Genomic DNA, 21378 nt, shown 5'->3' on the forward strand with positions numbered 1-21378 from the left:
CAGAGCTGGGATTTGAACCCATGATCTCCGACTCCACAGCCCACGATCTTTCTGCTGGGCCACGCTGCTTCTCTAATAATAATAATGTTGGGATTTGTTAAGCACTTACTATGTGCAGAGCACTGTTCTAAGCACTGGGGTAGACACAGGGGAATCAGGTTGTCCCACATAGGGCTCCCAGTCTTCATCCCCATTTTACAGATGAGGTAACTGAGGCACAGAGAAGTTAAGTGACTTGCCCACAGTCACACAGCTGACAAGTGGCAAAGCTGGGATTTGAACCCATGACCTCTGACTCCAAAGCCCGTGCTCTTTCCACTGAGCCACGCTGCTTCTCTAATGGGGACTAAGACTGTGAGCCTCATGAGATACATGGACTGTGTCCAACCTAATTAGCTTGAGTCCACCCTAGCGTTTAGTACAGTGTCTGGCACATATTAAGTGCTTAATAAATACCATCCCCCCCAAAAAAATGGAGGCACGGAGACCGATGAAGAGACTAAGGCAGAAATGAAGTCAGGATATGGCAAAAGGGTGGACAAGCGCAGCGGTCATCTGGTTGGAGAGGAAGGGGTGGAACATGGGAAGGAGAAAAAGCCCTCAGGGAATCTTATGTAAAAAAAACAACTCTCGCCTACTTTTCTCCCAATTCGTCCACCTTAACACTTGCCTCGATTCTTAAAGAAGTCTGCATTTCTATCAAAGAATTGCATTTTAATTCGTTTAGGGCTCCCCAGACCTGTGCAAAGAGACCGTAAACCCATTGCGGGCAGGAAACATGTCTATTGTCGAATTGTACTCTCCCAAGCGCTTAGTACAGTACTAAGAGAGAAGCAGTGTGGCTCAGTGGAAAGAGCGCAGGCTTTGGAGTCAGAGGTCATGGGTTCGAATCCCAGCTCGGCCACTTGTCAGCTGTGTGACTTTGGGCAAGTCACTTGACTTCTCGGTGCCTCAGTTACCTCGTCTGTAAAATGAGGATTAAGACTGTGAGCCCCACGTGGGACAACCTGATTCCCCTGTGTTTACCCCAGCGCTTAGAACAGTGCTCGGCGAGAAGCACTGAGAACAGTGAACAGTCTAGAACAGTGAGAAGCAGCGTGGCGCAGTGGAAAGAGCACGGGCTTTGGAGTCAGGGCTCATGAGTTCGAATCCCAGCTCTGCCACTTGTCAGCTGTGTGACTGTGGGCAAGTCACTTCACTTCTCTGTGCCTCAGTTCCCTCATCTGTAAAATGGGGATTAAGACTGTGAGCCCCACGTGGGACAACCTGATTCCCCTGTGTTTACCCCAGTGCTTAGAACAGTGCTCTGCACATAGTAAGCGCTTAACAAATACCAACTTTTTTTTTTTTGCTCGGCACATAGTAAGCGCTTAACAAATACCAACATTATTATTATTACTCCGCACCCAGTAAGCGCTCAATACATACGACCGACTGCCGGGTAAAGAGGGTAGAGGTGTTTATTTTTTTTTTACATCTGTTAAGCATTTACTATATGTCAAACCCTGTGCTAAGTGCTGCAAGATCAATAGGACAGACACTCAGGCAGCTAAGGATACTTATTGGAGGGCTTAGTGTAGTGAGCGCCCAGCGGGGGAGCAATACGACAGAGTTGTGGGAAGGGATTCCAGCCCCGTAGGAGTTTTTGGAATCGGGGCTGCAGGCCCTTTAAATCATAATCCCAGAGGCTCCACGACGTTCAGCTGTTGTGAGCAGGAAGTGAGTAAGAGGGTGTGTTGTGTGGTCCGCAGTTCACAACGGTTTAGGGAATCCGGCTCCCCTCGCGGTAAGTATTTTCTTCTCACTTGCCCACTCCCCTCCATCCCGTACCCCTCTCTGCCCTCCCCTCCCAGGCCCCATGTCCTGCCTTACCGCGGGGACCAACCCCGAGCTCCTCCTTTCTCCATCTCCTTGGGGGCCTCCGGAAAAATCTGGGTTTGAGCCATATGTCCGGTTCCCCACACCCTCTCCCACCCGAGTCTTGCGTGGGAGAGGATGGAAGCGGTCAAGGCCTCGGTTGGCCTCCCCCTGGAGCTGGGAGGCCGAGAAGACGTGAGAGTCCTGTAGGATGGGACGCGTCTGCTACGCTCCACCCTTGGCCAAAGGCGGGGAGACACCCCCCCTCCCCCCCCCGGCCTAAGCGTGGGCTGGATTAAGGGTGGGGAGGAAGGGTCTGCCGGCTGAAAGGCCCCGATCCGGTCCCCGGAGGGCAGCACACACCGCTACATTAAGCTCAACCTCCATAAATCAGTCAGTCGTATCTATTGAACGCCTCTGGTGTGCACAGCACTGTACTGAACGCTTTGAAGTACAACTGACTTTGGGTAAGTCGTGTAACTTCTCGGTGCCTCAGTGACCTCATCTGGAAAATGGGACTGTGAGCCCCATGTGGGACAACCTGATTGCCCTGGATCTACCCCGCCCTTAGAACAGTGCTCGGTACATAGTCAGCGGATATCACAATTATTATTATTTTTACAACTCAGCTATAGAGACAATCCCTGCCCACAACGAGCTCACAGTCTTGGGGGGTTAGGGGGGAGACACATCAATATAAGGAAAGAGACAGCAGTATAAATAAATAAAATTACAGATCTATGCATAAGTGCTGTGGGGTGAGGAGAGGGAGGAAGAGCGAGGGAAGTGAGTCAGGGTGACGTGGAAGGGAATGGGAGATGAGGAAAAGTGGAGCTTAATCGCATTTTTTTGATCTTACTGTGTGTAGAGCTCTGTACTAAGTGTCGGGCCACCCCTGCTTGCTCTCCCTTCCCCGATTGAGCCCTCCCTTTAAAAGAAAAAAAATTAATAGCTTTCTATGTGCCAGGCACTGTAGAAAGCTCTGGGGTGGATCCAACCAAATAAAATCAGTCCCTGTCCCATGTGAGGCTCACAGTCTCAATCCCCATTTTCAGATGAAGGAGCAGAAGTCCAGTGAAGTGACTTGCTCAAGGTCACACGGTAGACACGTGGCGGAGCTGGGATTAGAACCCGTGACCTTGAACGCTTACTGTGTGCAGAGTGCTGTACTCAGTACTTGGGAGAGACTACAGTATAATGTACTTCCCCGGGGCAGAGCCCGAGAGGATCAGATGCTCAAACTACAGGATGAGGACAGAAGAGATTTTTGTTTTATTTGGTCTTAATCACCCACCACCTGCTTTCTTTAAGGCCCAGATTTGCAGGATTGGATTATGTGTGTTCACATAGAAGGTGGGGCCCTGTTTCTCTTTGATAGGGGTAAATTGAGGGAGATAAATCAATGGGAAGGGCAGGGTTGGGCTGGGCTTCCCTCTCCCCATCCCTTCAGGCCAGTTCTCCATGGGGGCAGAGAGCATAGTCCTGGAGTGGGGTGAAAAGCAAATACTTTCAGCTGGTAGTAAATGGGGCTAAGAAACAGCAACCAACGGGACTTGGTCTCTCTTCTCTCACCTCTCCCTTCTCCGCCATCTGGGTGGAGGCAACCTGCCCTCAGAATGCACCTGGGATGGTCTTGGTTTTTGTTTGTTTCGTAATGGTATTTGCCCGATTAGACTGTAAACCCGTCAAACGGCAGGGACTGTTTCTATCTGTTGCCGACTTGTTCATTCCAAGTGCTTAGTACAGTGCTCTGCACATAGTAAGCGCTCAATAAATACTATTGAATGAATGCTAAGCATTTACTATGTGCCGGGCAGGGTACTAAATGCTGGGGAAGGTACAAACTAATCAAGTTGTACCCAGTCCCTGTCCCACATGGGGCTCACATTCTTAATCCCCATTTAGGGATGAGATAACGGAGGCAAAGAGAAGTGAAGTGAGTGGCCCGAGGTCATACAGAAGACGTGGCAGAGTTGGATTAGAACCCAGGTCCTTCTCACTCCCAGGTCCTGGTCTCTGCCCGCTATGTGATGCTCCTTCTTGCTTAAAGCAGCGCCCCAAAGGCCCCAGATCTGAGGTTTGCTGGGTCCAGAGGCTCACCAAGTGTTTGGTTTGGGGCCAACAGTTTAGGGGTTCAGAAAGGGCCCCTTAGGGAGGCTCGGTTCTAGTTCTGGGGCTAGGCACCAGTGGCAGGCCTGAGGGTCTGCGTTGGCCCTGAGTGACCCTTGGTGGAACGAGGTTCTCGCTCTGGGCCGAGTTTGCCCATCCACTATTTTGCAGGCAGCCCTCTTAGGGCATTCACCAACTTTATGAAATGCAGTTTGGGATCAGGCTTGCTGCTCTGCCCGATGTGGGTCTCTGTTCCTATCCCTCACCTTGCCTCCCTTACCCCCATTCTTGATGCCACAGTTCATCCTCCTGTCTTCCCATTTCCCCCAGCCCTTTTCCAGTTCAGGATTTGCGGTGGCCTACCCTCCTTTGTCCATGATAATTATTGTGGCATTTGTTAAGCCCTTACTCTGTACCAAGTGCCGCCGGAGAGAAACAGCGTGACCTAATGATTAGACCACAGGCCTGGGGGTCAGAAGGACCTGGGTTCTAATTCTGACTCCTCCACTTGTCTGCTTTACGACTTTGGGCGAGTCGCTTCACTTTTCTGGACCTGAGTTACTTCACCTGTAAAATGGGGATTAAAAAACTGCGAGCCCCATGTAAAACAGGGACCGTGTCCAACCCGATTTACTTGTATCTATCCCAGTGCTTAGTACGGTACTTGGCACATAATAAGCATTTAAATGTCATAACTGTGATTATATAAGATAAACAGGCCAGACACAATCCCTGTCCCTCACGGGGCTCACAGTCTAAGTGGGAGGGAGAGCAGGGAGTGAATCCCCATTTTATAGATGAGAAAACAGGGGCACAGAGAAGCTAACTGACTTGGGTAAGGGCACACAGGCAAAGAGGTAGAGTCGGTATTAGAACCCAGGTCCTCTGTCTCCCAGGCCCAGGGTCTTTCCACTAGGCCACGCTTCTTTTCACAAAGGAAGCCTCACAAGGAAACTTCCGTGTGGCCTGAACAGCGGTATTGGGCGTGCTCAGGAATGATAAACAGAGCCACAGTTGCCTCGGCAAGCTTCTTGTTGCTGATTTGTCTTCATCCAAGGGGGTCAGTTTTGACAGAGCAGTGTATTTCATTGATCCCCTGGTGCCTGTTGCTATGACTAATTTGTCAGCAATGTTCCATCATTGCTAAGAAGGTTTCTCTGCTAGGGGAATTTATTCCCAGGACTTAGAAGATGTGATCCTCCATGGTCACACTCTCACTGACCCAGGAGTCATAGGCCAGGTGGTGAGTCGAGGAGCGGGGAGAATTGGGGGAGGTTCCGGAAGTTAAGAGTCTTGGAACCCCAGAGGAAAAGGCAGAAAAATTGAGAAACTAGAGAGTGAGAAGGGCAAGGCTGGAATGAATAATAATAACGATAATTGTGTTATTTAAGCCCTTACTGTTCTAGGTGTTGAGGTAGATAAAGGGTAATCAGGTTGGACACAGTACCTGCCCCACCCGCCCTCGGGGTCTCAGTTTAAGGGAGAAGAAAAACAGTGTTTCATCCTCAATTTACCAAAGAGAAAACCGAGGCACCAAGAAATTAAGTGACTTTCCCTATATCACCCAGCAGGGAGGTGGCAGAGCCATGATTAGAAGCCAGGTCCTCTGACTCCCAGTCCCTTCCTCTTTCCCCGCCGCTTCCTCCTTCTTCTTAAATTGTATTTGTTCACCCTCTAATCTCTGGGCCCTCCCCGGGCTTTCCGCATCTCATTTATGTGGGATGACCCAAGACTGGTCCCAGGGCCCTAGTGAGGCCCTGCCAACTCAGAGTGTGACGGGAGAATTACAGGGAAGCAGCACGGTGGAGTGGATAGAGCACAGGCCTGGGAGTCAGGTCATGGGTTCTAATTCTGGCTCTGCCACATGTCTGCTGAGTGACTTTGGGCAAGTCACTTCACTTCTCTGTGCCTCAGTTACCTCATCTGGAAAATGGGGATTGAGATTATGCGCCCCACGTGGGACAGGGACTGTGTCCGACCCTTTGCTTGTATCCAGCCCAGTGCTTAGAACAGTGCTTGGCACATAGTAAGCCCTTAACCAATAGCATAATCATTATTATTATTACTTCCGGGTTCCTCCACATTCCTCCATGCTCCACTCTGCCCTTGTTGAAATTATAATGATGCTCCTGGCATTAACAAAGCCACCCCATCAGGGGATGGGGTGCCGCCTAACATTACAGGTAGGACAAAAACCGCCCAAGGAACTCATAGATTCGAGGAGATAGAAGATAGTTCAGACCCTTGTTCCGTGCCTGGCACAAAGTAAGCACTTAACAAATAACTTTCAAAAAAAAAACATTGAGGGGGTAACACGAAGGCATTTGCTCAAAAGCTTTCTAATGAGTAGAGTCCTCCTTTGCCCTGTTCCTCTGACTCTGTAAATTCGACTCAAGACTGTAAGCTCGCTGAGGGCAGGGAATGTCTCTGTTACATTGTTGCGTTGTACTCTCCCAAGCGCTTAATACAGTGCTCAGCACACAGTAAGTGCTCGATCAATATGACTGATTGGCTGATTGACTCAGGCCTAGCTGAGTCGTCGGTAAGCATCGATTGAGCTCTCCCTGGCACCGAGCCCTGCTTCCAAGGTCTCAACTCCACTTCCTTAGTGCTGCATCAGCTTGTTCCCCCTGAATGTCCTCGGTGGGAATGGAGACCATCGGCTCATAGTCGGGCCAGGGCCCCCCACAACCCCCCTTTTTTTGATGGTACCTGTTAAGTGCTTACTGTGTGCCAGATGCTGTACTAAACGCTGGAGTAATAATAATAATGATGTTGGTATTTGCTAAGGGCTTACTATGTGCCGAGCACTGTTCTAAGCGCTGGGGGAGATACGGGGTAATTGGGTTGTCCCACGTGAGGCTCACAGTCTTCATCCCCATTTTCCAGATGAGGGAACTGAGGCCCAGTGAAGTGACTTGCCCACAGCCATACCCGTTAGGTTGGACACAGTCCCTGTCCCACATGGGGCTCACAGTCTTAATCCCCATTTTACAGATGACGTAACTGAGACCCAAGAAGCACAGTGACTTGCCCAAGGTCACACAGCAGACAAGTGGCAGAGCCAGGATTAGCACCCAGGTCCCTCTGACTTCCAGGCCCGAGCTCTGTCCACCGGCCCAAAGTTGCCAAATGAAGATACAAAGCAGTAGAAATAGGTGGCAAAAATCAAAAAGCTCCATTGGAGCACTGAGAGGGAACAGTGTTTCACTGCCAGCTGATTTGTGCTTGACGTGTAGATTACTTTATGACCTGGAGTCAGAGGACCTGGGTTCTAATGTCCGTTCCTCCACTTCACAGTTGTGTGACCTAGACAAGTCACTTAATTTCTCTGTACCTCAGTTTCCTTATCTGAAAAATGGAGTTTCAAGACCTGTCCTCCCTCGTACTTAAACTGTAGACTCCATGTGGGACCAGGACTCTGTCTGATCTGCTCATCTTGTGGCTACCTCAGTACTTATACAGTGCTTGACACATGGTAAGCACTTAATATTGTTGTTATTGATTATTAAGCTGCCTTGCAACACAAATTCCTAGGCAGCAGGTATCATGTTTATACAGGTTACACAGTACAGAAACCCATAACGGGTAGGCAATAGAAGTCAAATAGAATCCTCAAGAAATAGCCATACAGAGATGTGTGATCCAAGGCCCTAGATCTCCTCCCCGCCTTTTCTTCTCTAGTCTTACCCATCTCAGCTCCTTTCCCCCCTTCAGCCATCAAATATTTATTGAGGATCCCAAATTAGAGCTCTTTGGAGGACCAAGTCAGCCAGGCCATCGAAAAACGTGGCTGAATTTTGGATTGGAGACCCAGTCTCCCTCTCCCCCCCAGCCCATCCTCTCCTAGCCTCCTAGGGTTTTGGCAGAGTGGCTGAAACCTGCAACCTGGGGTGGCCTTTCTCTCTCCATCTACGTGTCCTCTAAGATTTTCCCAGAAGCTCATGGGAATAACGGTGGCTGTTGATGGCAGCCTCTAGAAGTGAGGCCTGGGCATGGAGCCCAGGATAGTTTTAAGCCCACAGAGAGCTGTACCTCAGGGAGCAAAAACCTTTTCAGCAAGAGGGTTTGTGCTAGTTGGAGAGGGAATGAGCCTGGCTCTGAGACCATGGGATTCCTCCCCATCTTCTCAAGGGCTGGTCCAGCCTTGCTTTTTCATTGGATCATTCTGAAGGCCAGTGATCTCTTGCCCTGTTACATCCCTCTGGGCTCCTGGCTATCTCTGGCCCTCTCCCTCCACCTCAGGTCTCTTTATTTGGTTTTTATTTGGCTTACTTTGTTTTCGACTTCCTCTTTCAATATTTCAATCGATTGATGGTTTTTATTGAGCACTTACTGTGTGCAGAGCATCGTACTAAGCACTTGGGAGAGTACAACAGAGTTGGAAGACACATTCCCTGCCTATGAGAAGTTTACAGTCTAGAGAGGGAGACAGACATTAATATAAATAAATCAATTACAGATATGGACATAAGTGCTGTGGGGCTGAGGATGGGATGAATAAAGGGTACAAATTAAGGTACAAGAGTGATGCAGAAGGGAGAGGGAGTAGGAGAAATGAGGGTTTAGTCAAGGAAGGCCTCTTGGAGGAGATGTGCTTTTAATAAATCTTTGAAGGTGGGGAGAGTGATAGTCTGTCATATATGCAGGGGGAAGAAGTTCTAGACCAGAGGCAGGACGTGGGTGAGAGGTCGGTGGCGAGATAGACGAGATTGGGGAATAGTGAGTAGGTTGGTGGGAGAGAAGCAAAATGAGCATGCTGAGTTGTAGTTGGAAATCAGAGAGGTAAAATAGGAAGGGGCAAGGTGATTGAATGCTTTAAAGCCAATGGTAAGGATTTTCTGTTTGATGCAGAAGTGGATGGGTAACCATTAGAGGTACTTGAGGAGTGGGGAAACATGGACTGAACATTTCTGTAGAAAAATGATCCAGGCAACAGAGTGAAGTATGGATTGGAGTGGAGAGACAGGAGGCAGGGAGATCAGCAAGATCAGGGAGGCTGATGCAGTAGTCAAGGTGGGATAGGATAAGTGAGTCCCGGACTCAGTCCACCTTTATTTACTTGTGTTCGCTCTCACACCAGCTGAGTTTTTCATCTTTCTCCACAGCTGGACCCTGCTGGCTGCCATTTTTGCATCCACCGCTGCCAGCACCGTCACCATGGCATCAGCAGAGTCCATCATCCGCATCCCCCCGTACCATTTCATCCACGTCCTCGACCAGAACAGCAATGTGTCCCGCGTTGAGGTTGGGCCCCAGACCTACATCCGCCAGGACAATGAAAGGTAAGTGCGGAGGCTCTGGATAAAGGGACGGATGGGTTCCCGGGAGTCCAGGTTACGGGAGAGACTTTGGGCCAGGAGAAGAGGGAAGGGATGGAAGGGATATGCCGGGTGGGATGTCAGCCTGGCCAACCACTCCAGAAGTCACCTCTCTCCTCCCTGAGACTTTGGTGTAGAATCAACTCTCTCGCAGCCCGGGCAGATGGGGGTGCCACTGTTTGTTCAATTGGTGGTATTTATTGAGTGCCTACAATAATAACTAATAATAAAACTCATGGCAGCCTTTGTTAAATGCTTAGTATGTGCTAAGCACTGTTCTAAGCACTAGGATAGATACAAGTTAATCAGGTTGGACACAATCCCTATTCCACCTGGGGCTCACAGTAAGAGTACTGTGAGCACTGTACTAAGCCCTTGGGAGCATACAGTGGAGTTAGTAGACACAATTCCTGCCCTCAAGGAGCTTACGATTTTTTCGATGGAAAAATAACTTGCTTCTGCCCTGATGCGGCCATTCCAATCTTTTAGTCAGAACTTTCCTCAAGTCCAACGTCTATCTCTCCCACTGCAGCACCGGCCCATTTCCTCAGTGGATCAAGGTTATGGGGATGCCCTTATCCCCCCAACCCCCACACAATCCATCTCTCTCCTTCCCAGGATACTGTTCACCCCAGTCCGTATGGTGACAGTCCCACCCCGCCATTACTGTATGGTGGCCAACCCCGTGGCTCGAGATGCGGAAGGCTCTGTGCTCTTCAGTGAGGCTACGGGGCAGGTGCGGCTGCGGCATGCTGACCTGGAGATCCGGCTCGCTCAGGATCCTTTCCCACTTTACCCCGGAGAGGAGCTAAAGCAGGTATTGGGCGGGGAGGGGACTCTCTTGATGACCCCACCGACTCCCATCTTTCCAACTCTACAGTGGGTGAGGTTAAACCCTCCTGGCCGTTCACCCCACTTTCCCTGCCTTGGGACAGGTCTTCCCTCCCTCCCTTCCCCCATCTCCCAAGTGCCATCCGAGCTCCCGGGCAGAGAGCCGGCTGTCGGAGAACCTTCAAGAGGAGAACCTTCAAGAGGGAATAGAAAGGAAAAGGGCAGATTTGGGCTCTTTTGGATCTGGGCTCCTAAGCTGCCGTAGGCCTCTACGTGTCTGTCGCTGTGCTGGTAATAATAATAATAAGTGTGGTACTTGTTATGCGCTTACTATGTGCCCGACACGGTTCTCCACGCTGGGGTGGATACAAGTAAATTGGGCTGGACGCAGTCCCTGTCCCACAGGAGCCTCACAGTCTCAATCCCCATTTTGCAGATGAAGTAGCTGAGGCCCAGAGAAGTGAAGTGAGTTGTCCAAGGTCACACAAGGGAGCCAGGATTAGAACCTCTGACTCGCAGGCCCCTGCACTATCCATTACGCCATGCTGCTTCTCCTAATCCCCCTGCAGCCTCCATCCCACAGCCTTTATCCTCCAACCTTCCTGTTGGAAACAGAGACCAAATCTGCCCTTCTGTGTCTCGGGGTCCGGCCCGGGAGAACCCGGGCCAAGTTGGGAACCCTCCCGGACCCCAAGCAAGCCCCCTTTCTCTTCCCAAGGATATCACCCCTCTGCAAGTGGTGCTACCCAACACTGCCCTGCATCTAAAGGCCCTGCTGGACTTTGAAACTGAGAGTGGGGACAAGTTTGTGGCTGGTGACGAGTGGTTATTCGAAGGGCCCGGTAAGTCCCGGGGCCTCTGGTCCTCCTCTCCTCGGCTTCCTCCCGAACCCCATCCTCCTGGCTGGCCCTTCCTCACCTCCCCATCCATCTTCTCTTCTGTTCTTTATCACACCTCCCAGGCACTTATATCCCCCAGAAGGAGGTGGAGGTGGTGGAGAAGATCCAGGCGACGGTGATCCGACAAAACCAGGCCCTGAGGCTGCGGGCCAGGAAGGAATGCCGGGACCGGGAAGGAGAAAAGAGAGTAACAGGTTAGCCATGGTGGGAAATGGAGGAGAACTAGAGCTGAGGTGGCCACGCTGAGGAGCCGGGAGAGGTGAAGAGAGAGGCTGCAGCGGGGAGGAGGAGAAGCAGAAAAGCGGTCAGTTGGTAGGAGAGGTGGCCTGGTCTCCATCCACAAGGAGCAGATCTTGGAGAAAAGCCTCAACAGAACAGCATGGTCTAGTGGATTAAGCACGGGCCTGGGTTCTAATCCCGGTTCTGCCATTTGGCGGCTGTGTGACCTTGGGCAAGTCACTGAACTTCTCTGTGCCTCAGTTTCCTCAACTGCAAATGGGGATTCAATTCCTGTTCTCCCTCTTAAACTGTGAGCCCCCTGTGGGATAGGGACCGTCTCCAACCTGATTAATTTGTATCTACCCCAGTGCTTAGAACGGTGCCTGGCACATAGCACTTAAATATAAAACAAAACCAGCAAAAACACCGGAAGGCTGGAAAGATGGAAGGGAGAACAACAGATGAGACAAGTCACCGGAGGCAGTGTGGTCTAGTGGAGAGACCAGAATAAGTGGGAGACCAGGGTTGTATTTCCAGCTCCACCACCGGCCGGCTGTGTGATCATGGGCTGGGCACTTAACTTCTCTGGGCCTCAGGTTCTTGATCGGTAAAATAGTGTAAGACATGAGCCCTGTGTGGGACAGAGACTGAGTCAGATATGGTAACCTTTAATCTACTCCAGCGTTTAGCACATAGTAAACACTTAATAAATGCCATTCAAAAAATTGGATCAACAGAAGAAAAGGCTGGAGGAGTCTCAAAGCAAAAGAAAGGATGATGCCCTGCCGAGGCAACCTTCCATTTATATTTTTTACTTTCCAAATTGCTTTGTTTCCAAGGAGGAAAGAGCAAGAGGAAATTGGTTGACTTAAATCACAGCATGAGTGTTGTAAGTTAGATCAAAAGAACGTCTTGTCGGATGTGTGAAGCGTGAGAATGGGTGGAGATCTTGTAGTAGGAGAGCACCAGACAGGGTGGCCGAGGGGTCTCAGGCTGACCGGCCTGGGGGGACTGGATTTGGAGAAGAGGAATGCTAGGTGCCCTCCCAGCATCATGACACTTGGCTTCTCTGTCATTTTGCTAGGAGAAGAGTGGCTGGTACGCTCAGTCGGCGCTTACCTGCCATCCGTGTACGAGGAGGTGCTGAATCTGGTGGATGCCGTCATCCTTACGGAGAAGGTCAGCAGGGGTTGGGCACTGATCATCGGGCACGGTTAGGGTCTGATCTGGTCCTCTTGGCTCCACCCCAGCGCTTAGCCCAGAGCCTCGCTACCGAGGAAACATTTACTAAAGCAAGGAGAAGCAATGTGGCTCTATGGAAAGAGCCCGGGCCTGGGAGTCAGGGGACCTTGGTTCTCATCCCGGCCCTGCCACTTGACTCCTGCGTGACCTTGGGCGAGTCACTTATCTTCTCCGTGCCTTAGTTGCCTCATCTGAAAAATGGAGATAAGCTACCTGTCCTCCTCCTTAGATTGCAAGCCCTGTCTGGGACAGGGACAGTGTCTGATCTCCTCTTATCTACTCCAGCACTTAGCACATTGGTTGGCACATAGCACTGAGCAAGTACCACTCTTTTTAAAAAATAAATAAATAAAATAGATACAATCACTAAACCGGGAGCAAAAAATAGGGATTATTCTCAATTCCCTGAAAGCCTGGGAGTTAGAGGTCATTCCAGGCCTCTTAAGAGCCACACCTTGCCCCCATATCAGAGTTTCCTGGGGCCCCTCAGCGGGAGTTTGAAATCCTTCTCGAGCCTCAAACCTCCCAGGTTAGAGGAAGCTCTAAGATTCCTGGGGCCAAGTACTTAGTACAGTGCTCTGCACATGGCAGGCGCTCAATAAATACCATGATTGATTGACTGGCGGATTGACCCACAGGCCCATTAGGAGTGGGACAGCATGGCCTGGTGGATAGCGTACGGACCTGGGAGTCAGAAGTTTCTGGTTTCTAATCCCGCTTCCACCGCATGTCTGTGTGACCTTGGACAAGTCACTTCACTTTTCTGTGCTTCAGTTCCCTCATCTGTAAAACAGAGATGGATAATGTGAGCCTCATGTAGGATGTGGACTCTGTCCAACCTGATTAGCTTGTATCTACCCCAGTGCTTAGGACAGTGCCTGGCACATACTAAAGGCTTAACAAATACCATTTAAAAAAAAATTACAATTCTGAGGTCACCGAAAGGCAGAGGTCAGCCATGGTGTGAGTGGCCAAACCCCATTGTCTGGCATCCCATGCAGATGGCTCTGCACCTGCGGGCCCGGCAGAACTTCCAGGACATCCGGGGGGTGGCCCGGCGCACCGGGGAGGAGTGGCTGGTGACCCTGGCGGAGACGGAAGCCCACGTCCCTGACGTCTGCGAAGAAGTGCTGGGCCTGGTGACGGTCACTACCCTGGGCCCACGCAGCTACTGCGTCATCCTAGACCCGGTGGGCCCCAACGGCAAGAACCAGCTTGGGCACAAGCGTGTCGTCAAGGTAACCGTCTGTGGGCGGGTAGGTGCTCGGACCCGAGGCCAGAGCCGGGGATGGTGGGGAAGGACTAGGCCTTGGTAGTCCTGTGACCTCCCGTCCCGTATCTCTGCTGTCCTCTGGCAGGGGGAGAAATCATTCTTCTTGCAGCCTGGGGAGTCCCTGGAGCGGGGCATCCAGGAGGTGTATGTGCTGTCGGAGGAAGAGGGGCTGCTTCTGAGAGCCCTGCAGGCCCTGGAGAAAGGGGAAGGGGGCGAAGGAGTCGAAGACGAGAGGGAGAGACGAGCCGGAGATCGTTGGCTGATCCGGGGGCCCCTGGAATACGTGCCCCCGGCCAAGGTGGAGGTGCTGGAGCGACGCCGGGCCATCCCGCTGGATGAGAACGAGGGCATCTACGTGCGAGACATCAAGACCGGCAAGGTCAGCTGGGAACGCTGGGGCCCCAGCCCGCTGCTCCCAAGCCCTCCTGCCCCCTCCAGGCCCCATGGTGGAGGGTCCAAGCTGAATAACCTTCGAAGCCCACCCATCCCGGCCCCTGCCCATTTCTGCCCCCTGCCCGTCTATCTCTGCTCCCACCCACAACCCCAAACCAGTCACCCATCCCCAGCAGAGCTCCAGCAACCTCGCCATCTCTCCCAGCAAACCACCTCTGTTTTCCCTCTTTCCTCTAGCCCGGGGGCCACCGCATCAGGCCAAGTCTCCCCTTTCCACTCCCCTTTCAATCGATCGGTCCATCCATGCTATCGATTGAGCACTTACTGAGTACAGAGCACTGTCCTAAGTACCAGTACCAACTCAGTACCACAGAGTTGGTGGGCACGATCCCTGCCCACAATGAGCTAGTCTTTCTTGGTTAAAATCCTAGGCTCGGTCGGGGAGAAAAGTTTTGTATCTGGTTGAAACTGGATCCCCTCCGCGAGGCAGCTCGGGCCCCCGACACCATGCGCGTCCCCTGCCTTTGGCCGTCTGCCCGCCCTGATTCCTCTGAGTCTGTCACCAGGTCCGGGCGGTGGTCGGCAGCACCTACATGCTGACCCAGGACGAAGAGCTGTGGGAGAAGGAGCTGCCGGCCGGCGTGGAGGAGCTGTTGGGCTCGGGACTGGACCCCCTGGCCGACCGAGGCGGGGCAGGAATGAAGACGAGTTCCCACTCTCCCCGGGACAAGACCCGGGTGGTCAGCTATCGGGTCCCCCACAATGCAGCTGTGCAAGTGTACGACTACAGGGATAAGAAAGCCCGGTAAGGAGGAGGACGAGCTGCTGCAGAGAAGCAGCTTCTTGCATTCTGGGGAGAGAAATGGGGAAAGGATAGCCGCAACCACAGGCAAGAAGAACCTGGAAAGAAGAAGCCGGCAAGGAGACAGCCTGTCTGCCCCCGCCTCCTCTCTCTAGAGTGGTCTTCGGGCCGGAGCTGGTGTCCCTGGGTCCCGAGGAGCAGTTCACGGTGCTGTCCCTGTCAGCCGGGCGGCCCAAGCGGCCCCACGCCCGCCGAGCCCTCTGCCTGCTGCTCGGCCCGGATTTCTGCACGGACGTCATCACCATCGAGACGGCCGACCACGCCCGCCTGCAGCTGCAGCTCGCCTACAACTGGTAACCGGGGATGGTTGGGGGCTCCCGGCAAGGCCTTCCCTCCACGGGACTACCACTGGCCATTCATCACCTACCGCCTAGTGTGGGACAGAGACTGTGCTTCATCTGAATTTTTTTTAATATGTTTGTGCTATTATGTGCCAGGCACTGTACTCAACGCTGGAGTAGATGCAAGATAATCAGATGGGTCACAGTCCTTATCTCATGGGGATCGCTGCCTCAATCCCCGTTTTCCAAATGAAGGAACTGAGGCTCAGAGAAATTAAGTGACTTGTCCAAGGTCACCCAGCAGACAAGTGGCAGAGCTGGGATTTGAACCCAGGTCCTTCTGGCTCCCAAGCTTGTGCTTTATCCACTAGGTCATGCTGTTTCTCATTACACTGTTATTTATCCCAGCTCTTGGCATGGTGTTCGGCACTTAGAAAACGCATAACAAATACCACAGTTGTTATTATAATAATAACTGTGGCATTTGTTAAGCGCTTACTTTGTGCCAGGCACTGTACTAAACACTGGTGTAGATACAAGCAAATGGGGTTGGAAACAGTCCTTGTCCCACGTGAGGCTCGATCTCAATATAATTTATTATTATTGCAGAGGGTAGGAAGAACCCAGGAGTCATGAGACTAGGTCATGTTTACCTCTAGCTCCAGCTCACCTGGAAAACTGTCACCCTAGGGAGTGGTCTAGATGGGGTCCCCTGGGGGTCCTGGGTCCTCTGGGAGATGGGGACAAGAAGTCCGGGGTGTGGAGTTGGGCCTCCTCTCCAGGCTCAGTCAGCCAGGGGGAAACAATGATGCTTGGGAATGAGGGAAGCTGCCAGCACATTTGGGCCCGGAAAAGCCGACTTCTTAGCGTGGACCATAAGGGCGGGAAGGGGGCAGGGATCTGAGGGGAAAGGAGCCTAGGAGGGTTGGGCCTCAGAGTGGAGCAGGCAGGCCGGAAAGCTGCCGTGAGGGATGTTTCCAGCATTGATCAGGAGTTCCCAGGTCCTGTCAGAGAGTGGGAAGCAGCGAGCCAGGAGTCGAGCTCGGGCAGCCATGGGGAGCAGACGCATACTGAAGCGGCATGGCATAGTGGATAGAACATGAGCCTGGGAGTCAAAAGGTCATGGGTTCTAATCCCGGCTCTGCCACCTGTCTGCCGTGTGACATTGGGCAAGTCACTTTCTTCTCTGGGCCTCAGTTACCTCATCTGCAAAACAATAATAATAATGATGATGGTATTAAGCGTTTATGTGCTAAGCGCTGGGGTAGATACAAGGTTATCAGGTTGTCCTACATGGGGCTCACAGTCTTAGGCCTCATTTTACAGATGAGGTATCCGAGGCACCGGGAAGTTAAGTGACTTGCCCAGAGTCACATGGCTGACAAGTGGCATTGTTCTTGTCTGTCCGTCTCCCCCGATTAGACTGTAAGCCCGTCAAACGGCAGGGACTGTCTCTATCTGTTGCCGACTTGTTCATTCCAAGCGCTTAGTACAGTGCTCTGCACATAGTAAGCGCTCAATAAATACTATTGAATGAATGAATGAATGGCAGAGTCGGAATGAGGACCCACGATCTCTGACTCCCAAGCCCACGCTCTAAAATGGGAATTGAGACTGTGAGCCCCAGGTGGGACAGGGACTGTGTCCAAACCAATTTGCTTGCAACCACTCCAGCGCTTAGGGCAGTGCCTGGAACATAGTAAGTGCTTAAGAAAATACCACAATTATTGTTTACTATTATTACTGTTGCCTGGAGTTGGCTCTGAAATAGCTGGTTCTATCCTGGGGACCAAAATGGGCTAGGGGAAGGGAGGAGATGAAGAAGCTTTCAGAAGGTCGGATCTCTGCCCGCAGCCCTCTCTCCTCAGGCACTTTGAAGTGAAGGACCAGACCAACCCCCAAGAGGCTGCCCGGCTTTTCTCGGTCCCAGATTTTGTGGGCGATGCTTGCAAGGCCATCGCTTCGCGGGTGCGGGGCACCGTGGCCTCTGTCACCTTCGACGACTTCCACAAGAACTCGGCCCGCATCATCCGGGCCGCTGTCTTCGGCTACGGGGTTCTGGAGGAGCTGGCCGGCGAGGCCGTAGCCTCGCCCCCACCTCGGGATCGGGCTGTCTTCCCCCAGAATGGGCTGGTGGTCAGCAGCGTCGATGTCCAATCTGTGGAGCCTGTGGACCAGCGGACCCGGGACGCCCTGCAACGCAGTGTGCAGCTGGCCATTGAAATCACCACCAATTCACAGGAAGCCGCGGCCAGGTGAGCCAGGCCAGAGGGGTTGGGGGAGTCTTCCCTCCTCCGCAGACGAGCCCTTTCCCATCGCTGGGGGAAGCTGACGGGTTGGCCTCCCACAGTTTCCTCTTCTTTGCCTTTCCCCGAGGGGAGAAACTGGGGCTTCTCTCCCCTTCTCCTCCTCCTTCTCCCAGTCCCCAGCCATGGCCTCCCTTCCTTGTTCGGGGAGGCCGGTGGCTTGGCCTCCCACACTTCCTTCTTCTTTGACTTTCCCCAAGAGGAAAACTGGTACTTCTTCCTCTCTTTCTCCTCCTCTCCAGTCACAACCTCTTCCTCGCTTGGGGAGGCCAGAAATTAGTCTCTCACAGTTTCCTCTTTACCTTTCCCTCAGGGGGGGAAACTGGGGCTTCTCTCCTCTCTCTCCTCCACCACCTCCTCCTCCTCTGGGTCCCCAACCATGACCTCCCTGCTTCACTAAGGGAAGCTTGAAGCCAGGAGCTTGGCCTCTCACAGTTCCCTTTTCTTCACCTTTCCCCAAGGGAGGAAACTGGGGCTTCTCTCTTCCCTCTCCTCCTCACGGTCCCCAACGACGACCTCCTTTTCTCATTCTGGGAGACCTAGGGCTTGGCCTCCCACAGTTCCCTCTTCTTCACCTTTCCCCAAGGGAAAAACTGGCACTTCTCTCCTCCCTCTCCCTCTCCTCCTCCTCCTCCTCCTCCCGGTCTGCAACCACAACCTCCCTTCCTCACTTGGCCTCTCACAGTTCCCATTTCTTTACCTTTCCCCAAAGGGGAAAACCAGGACTTCTCTCTTCTCTCTCCTCCTCCTCCTCCCAGCCCCCAACCACGACCTCCCTTCCTCACTCAGGGAGGCCAAGAGCTAGGCCTCACACAGTTCCCTCTTCTTCACCTTTTCCTGAGAGAGAAAACTGGGGCTTCTTTTCTCCCTCTCCTCCTCCCAATCCCCAACCACGACCTTCCTTCTCCACCTCCAGGCACGAGGCTCAGAGGCTAGAGCAAGAGGCTCGGGGGCGGCTGGAGCGGCAGAAGATCTTAGACCAAGCAGAAGCTGAGAGAGCGCGGAAGGAACTTCTGCAGCTGGAAGCCCTGAGGTGAGGAGGGGCCGGCGGCTGGCGGAGAAACCAAGCGAGGCCCCATGGGCTTCCATCCACAGCTGGGTGGAGAGGTGAGGGAGGTGGAGGAGTCAGGGGCGGGCCGCGAGGGGCAGGCCACCGGAGAAGGGGGCCGGGCTGGATACCTCACTCGCTCTTTCCTGTGAAGCACGGCTGTGGAGAGCACCGGGGTTGCGAAAGCCGAAGCTCAGTCCCGGGCAGAGGCCGCTCGGATCGAGGGTGAAGGAGCTGTGCTGCAAGCGAAGCTGAAGGCTGAGGCCTTGGCCATCGAGACCGTAAGTCACGGGAGATTGACACGGCTGTGAAGGAGGGAGCTCTCCAGACCCGAGAGAAGTGGGGAATAAGAGGCTGGGGGGAGAGCTCTTGGTTTCCAAGAATAATTATGGTATTTGTTAAATGATTACTAGGTACCAGGCACTGTGCTTAACACTGGGGTAGTTATAAGACAGTCGTGTCGAATACAGTCCCTGTCCCACTTGGAGCTCACGGTCTCAGAGGGAGGGAGAAGGGGCATTTATCCTCTCCCCCCCGACCCTCGGCCATTGAAGAAAGTTAGGTAAAGAGAAGTGAAGTGACTTGCCTGAGATCACGCAGCAGGCAAGAGGCGGAATCAGGATTAGAACCCAGGTCCTCTGACTCCCAGGCCTGTGCTGTTTCCACTAGGCCTGCTGCTTCTCTAGTCCTGGAACAGAGTTGAGGGGAAGAGGTAGGAGAGACGGTGTCTAAAAGTCACACCAAGGTAGCTGCCCCCCGCCGCTCCTGAGGGAGAGGCTGCAACTTCCCAGACTGGCCATCCCAGCAGCCCCCCGACCCTGCTCGAGGCGGGGCTCACACCCAAACTAAAGTCTACCGAATGGATCCCGCCTAAGTGGAGCTGCTGGGTGTGCACAGTTCTTCCCATTCTGGCACCACACACATCACCCCCCGCCAGTGTCTCTACAACCATAGCCTCCACTGGACCAGAGTGGGACTGACTCCCCAGGCTGTCCGAGCCTAACCTTCGGGATCAGAGGGCCTGACCGGGGCTTGAGAAAGTCTTGGCCCTGAGGCTCCCAAGTCCCGAGGCCTGGGCAGCCTTCCTTCTCACCTCCTCAAAATTCCCTACAGGAGGCAGAACTGCAGAGGCTGCAGAAAGCCCGGGAGCAGGAGCTGACGTACTCCCAGGCCCAGGCCGAGCTGGAGCTGAGCAAGGCCGAGAGGCTGGCGGAGGTCGAGGTGAAAAAGTTCAAGGAGATGACCGAGGCCCTCGGGACCAGTACCATTCGGGACATCGCTCTGGCCGGACCCGAGCTGCAGGTGGGCAGCGGGGAGATGCTGCAGGCTCAGTGCAGGGCATCTGGGGGAGGAGAAGGGGGAGAACCAGGACCACTAGCGGATTGGGCCAGCAGCCACCTGTACGTCATTGTGCCTGGGCAAAGCCTGGCTCAGGGCGGATGGGCAGGGCTTTCTGGGGCTCTCGTGTCAAATTAAAGTTGCTTCCTGGGGTTTTTCCAAATGGAGAATCCCTGACAAGCAACTTTGAGTTTTACTCACCCTCCTCTCCCAAAATCCTCCAGAAACTCCCACCTTTCTTCACCCGCTTCTCAGGAGCCCTGTGTTTACCACTGCCCGGGGCAACCGAGTTCAGGTGTCTATCTGCCCCACCCCGCACCACCCCACCCCTCCCGGAGGCTTTCCTCGCCAAGGAACCCAGGGTGACAGTCATCTCTCGTGCCCTGCATCTGAGACCCTGGGCAGGAAAGGGCATTTTCAAAGAGTGCTAAAAATAACCATGTGGGGGGTCCGTGTATTAAGCGCTGACTCTTCACCAAGCACTGTGCTGGGGTAGATATGAGATAATAAACTTGGACAGAGTCCCTGGCCTCTGTGGGACTCCAAGACAGTCCAATCATTCAGTGAACCAATTGTATTAAACACTGTGTGCGGAGCACTGTATTAAGCGCTCGGGAGAGGACAGTAGAACAGAGTGGGTAAGTTCCTGGCCCACAAGGAGCTTACAGTCTAGAGGGTGAGATAGCCATTAAGATAAATTATGGAGAGGTCCTGGTTCCATCTCCTGCTCCATCTGGGAGGCTGATTGAGGCCCAAAGAGTCCTCTGACCTGGTTTCTGCTCTGCCTGTTTTCCATCCCCAGGTTAAACTGCTCCAGGGCCTGGGACTGAAGTCAACTCTCATCACTGATGGCTCCTCCCCCATCAACCTCTTCAGCACAGCCAGGGGTATGTTGGGGCTCGTGGCCCCAGAAGCCGGGGAGCGCAAGGAGGTAGAGTGACAACCCCCCGGCTCCCCTCTCAGGAGAGCCAGACTCTAGTCTGGGCTCCGCTTGACATTCTCAGGGTCGTAGGAGTTACTGAGTCTGTGTGCCTTATCCCCACATTAAACAATAAAACTGACTGTTGACCCATCCACCTATGCATCTTCTTGAGACTTGGGGAGCTTTGAGTTCAGAAGCCTCGGTTTTAGGGAGGAAATCAGGCAGCAGGGTTAAGGAAGGGAGAGGTTCTGGGTGGGGCCGGGGCTTGACGGTTGATGGGACTGCCAGGTTCTGGTTTGAAAAACTCCCCCAGGGCCCTTTGATCCGGGTGGGTTTTATCTTGGCCCCTCTTGTAATGGGGGGGCATCGGTTTCCCTCCCCTTGCCTGTCCGCCAGCACCCCTTCCTCCACGGCTGACAGCTCCCACGGCTCCCTACCCAGTTCGGGGACGTGAAGTTCAGGGGCATGAGAGGTGGA

General features: G+C 53.1%; 1 protein-coding gene across 1 annotated transcript; it reads left to right on the top strand.

Annotated features, from left to right (window-relative positions):
* Window positions 1-1681: 1681 nt before the first annotated feature.
* Window positions 1682-21055, top strand: LOC100087103 (major vault protein). The gene is made up of 15 exons (XM_029052339.1): window positions 1682-1786; window positions 9075-9251; window positions 9906-10104; window positions 10837-10960; window positions 11080-11211; window positions 12321-12415; window positions 13480-13716; window positions 13837-14130; window positions 14711-14949; window positions 15102-15299; window positions 17156-17542; window positions 18510-18626; window positions 18796-18922; window positions 19755-19943; window positions 20782-21055. Exons 2-15 carry the CDS (start codon window positions 9127-9129, stop codon window positions 20917-20919), a joined length of 2601 nt encoding a protein of 866 aa, XP_028908172.1. The 5' UTR covers window positions 1682-1786; window positions 9075-9126; the 3' UTR covers window positions 20920-21055.
* The last annotated feature ends 323 nt before the right edge of the window (window positions 21056-21378 follow it).

The sequence above is a fragment of the Ornithorhynchus anatinus genome, chromosome 2, assembly GCF_004115215.2.
Source record: "Ornithorhynchus anatinus isolate Pmale09 chromosome 2, mOrnAna1.pri.v4, whole genome shotgun sequence".
NCBI lineage: Eukaryota > Metazoa > Chordata > Mammalia > Monotremata > Ornithorhynchidae > Ornithorhynchus > Ornithorhynchus anatinus.

Excerpts from the sequence above, each read along its gene's own strand:
- LOC100087103 (XM_029052339.1), top strand. The coding sequence starts at position 9,127 with ATGGCATCAGCAGAGTCCATCATCCGCATCCCCCCGTACCATTTCATC. Across the intron at positions 10,961-11,079 it reads GTGGTTATTCGAAGGGCCCG|GCACTTATATCCCCCAGAAG; the intron begins GTAAGTCCCGGG and ends CACACCTCCCAG. Across the intron at positions 11,212-12,320 it reads AGGAGAAAAGAGAGTAACAG|GAGAAGAGTGGCTGGTACGC; the intron begins GTTAGCCATGGT and ends TCATTTTGCTAG.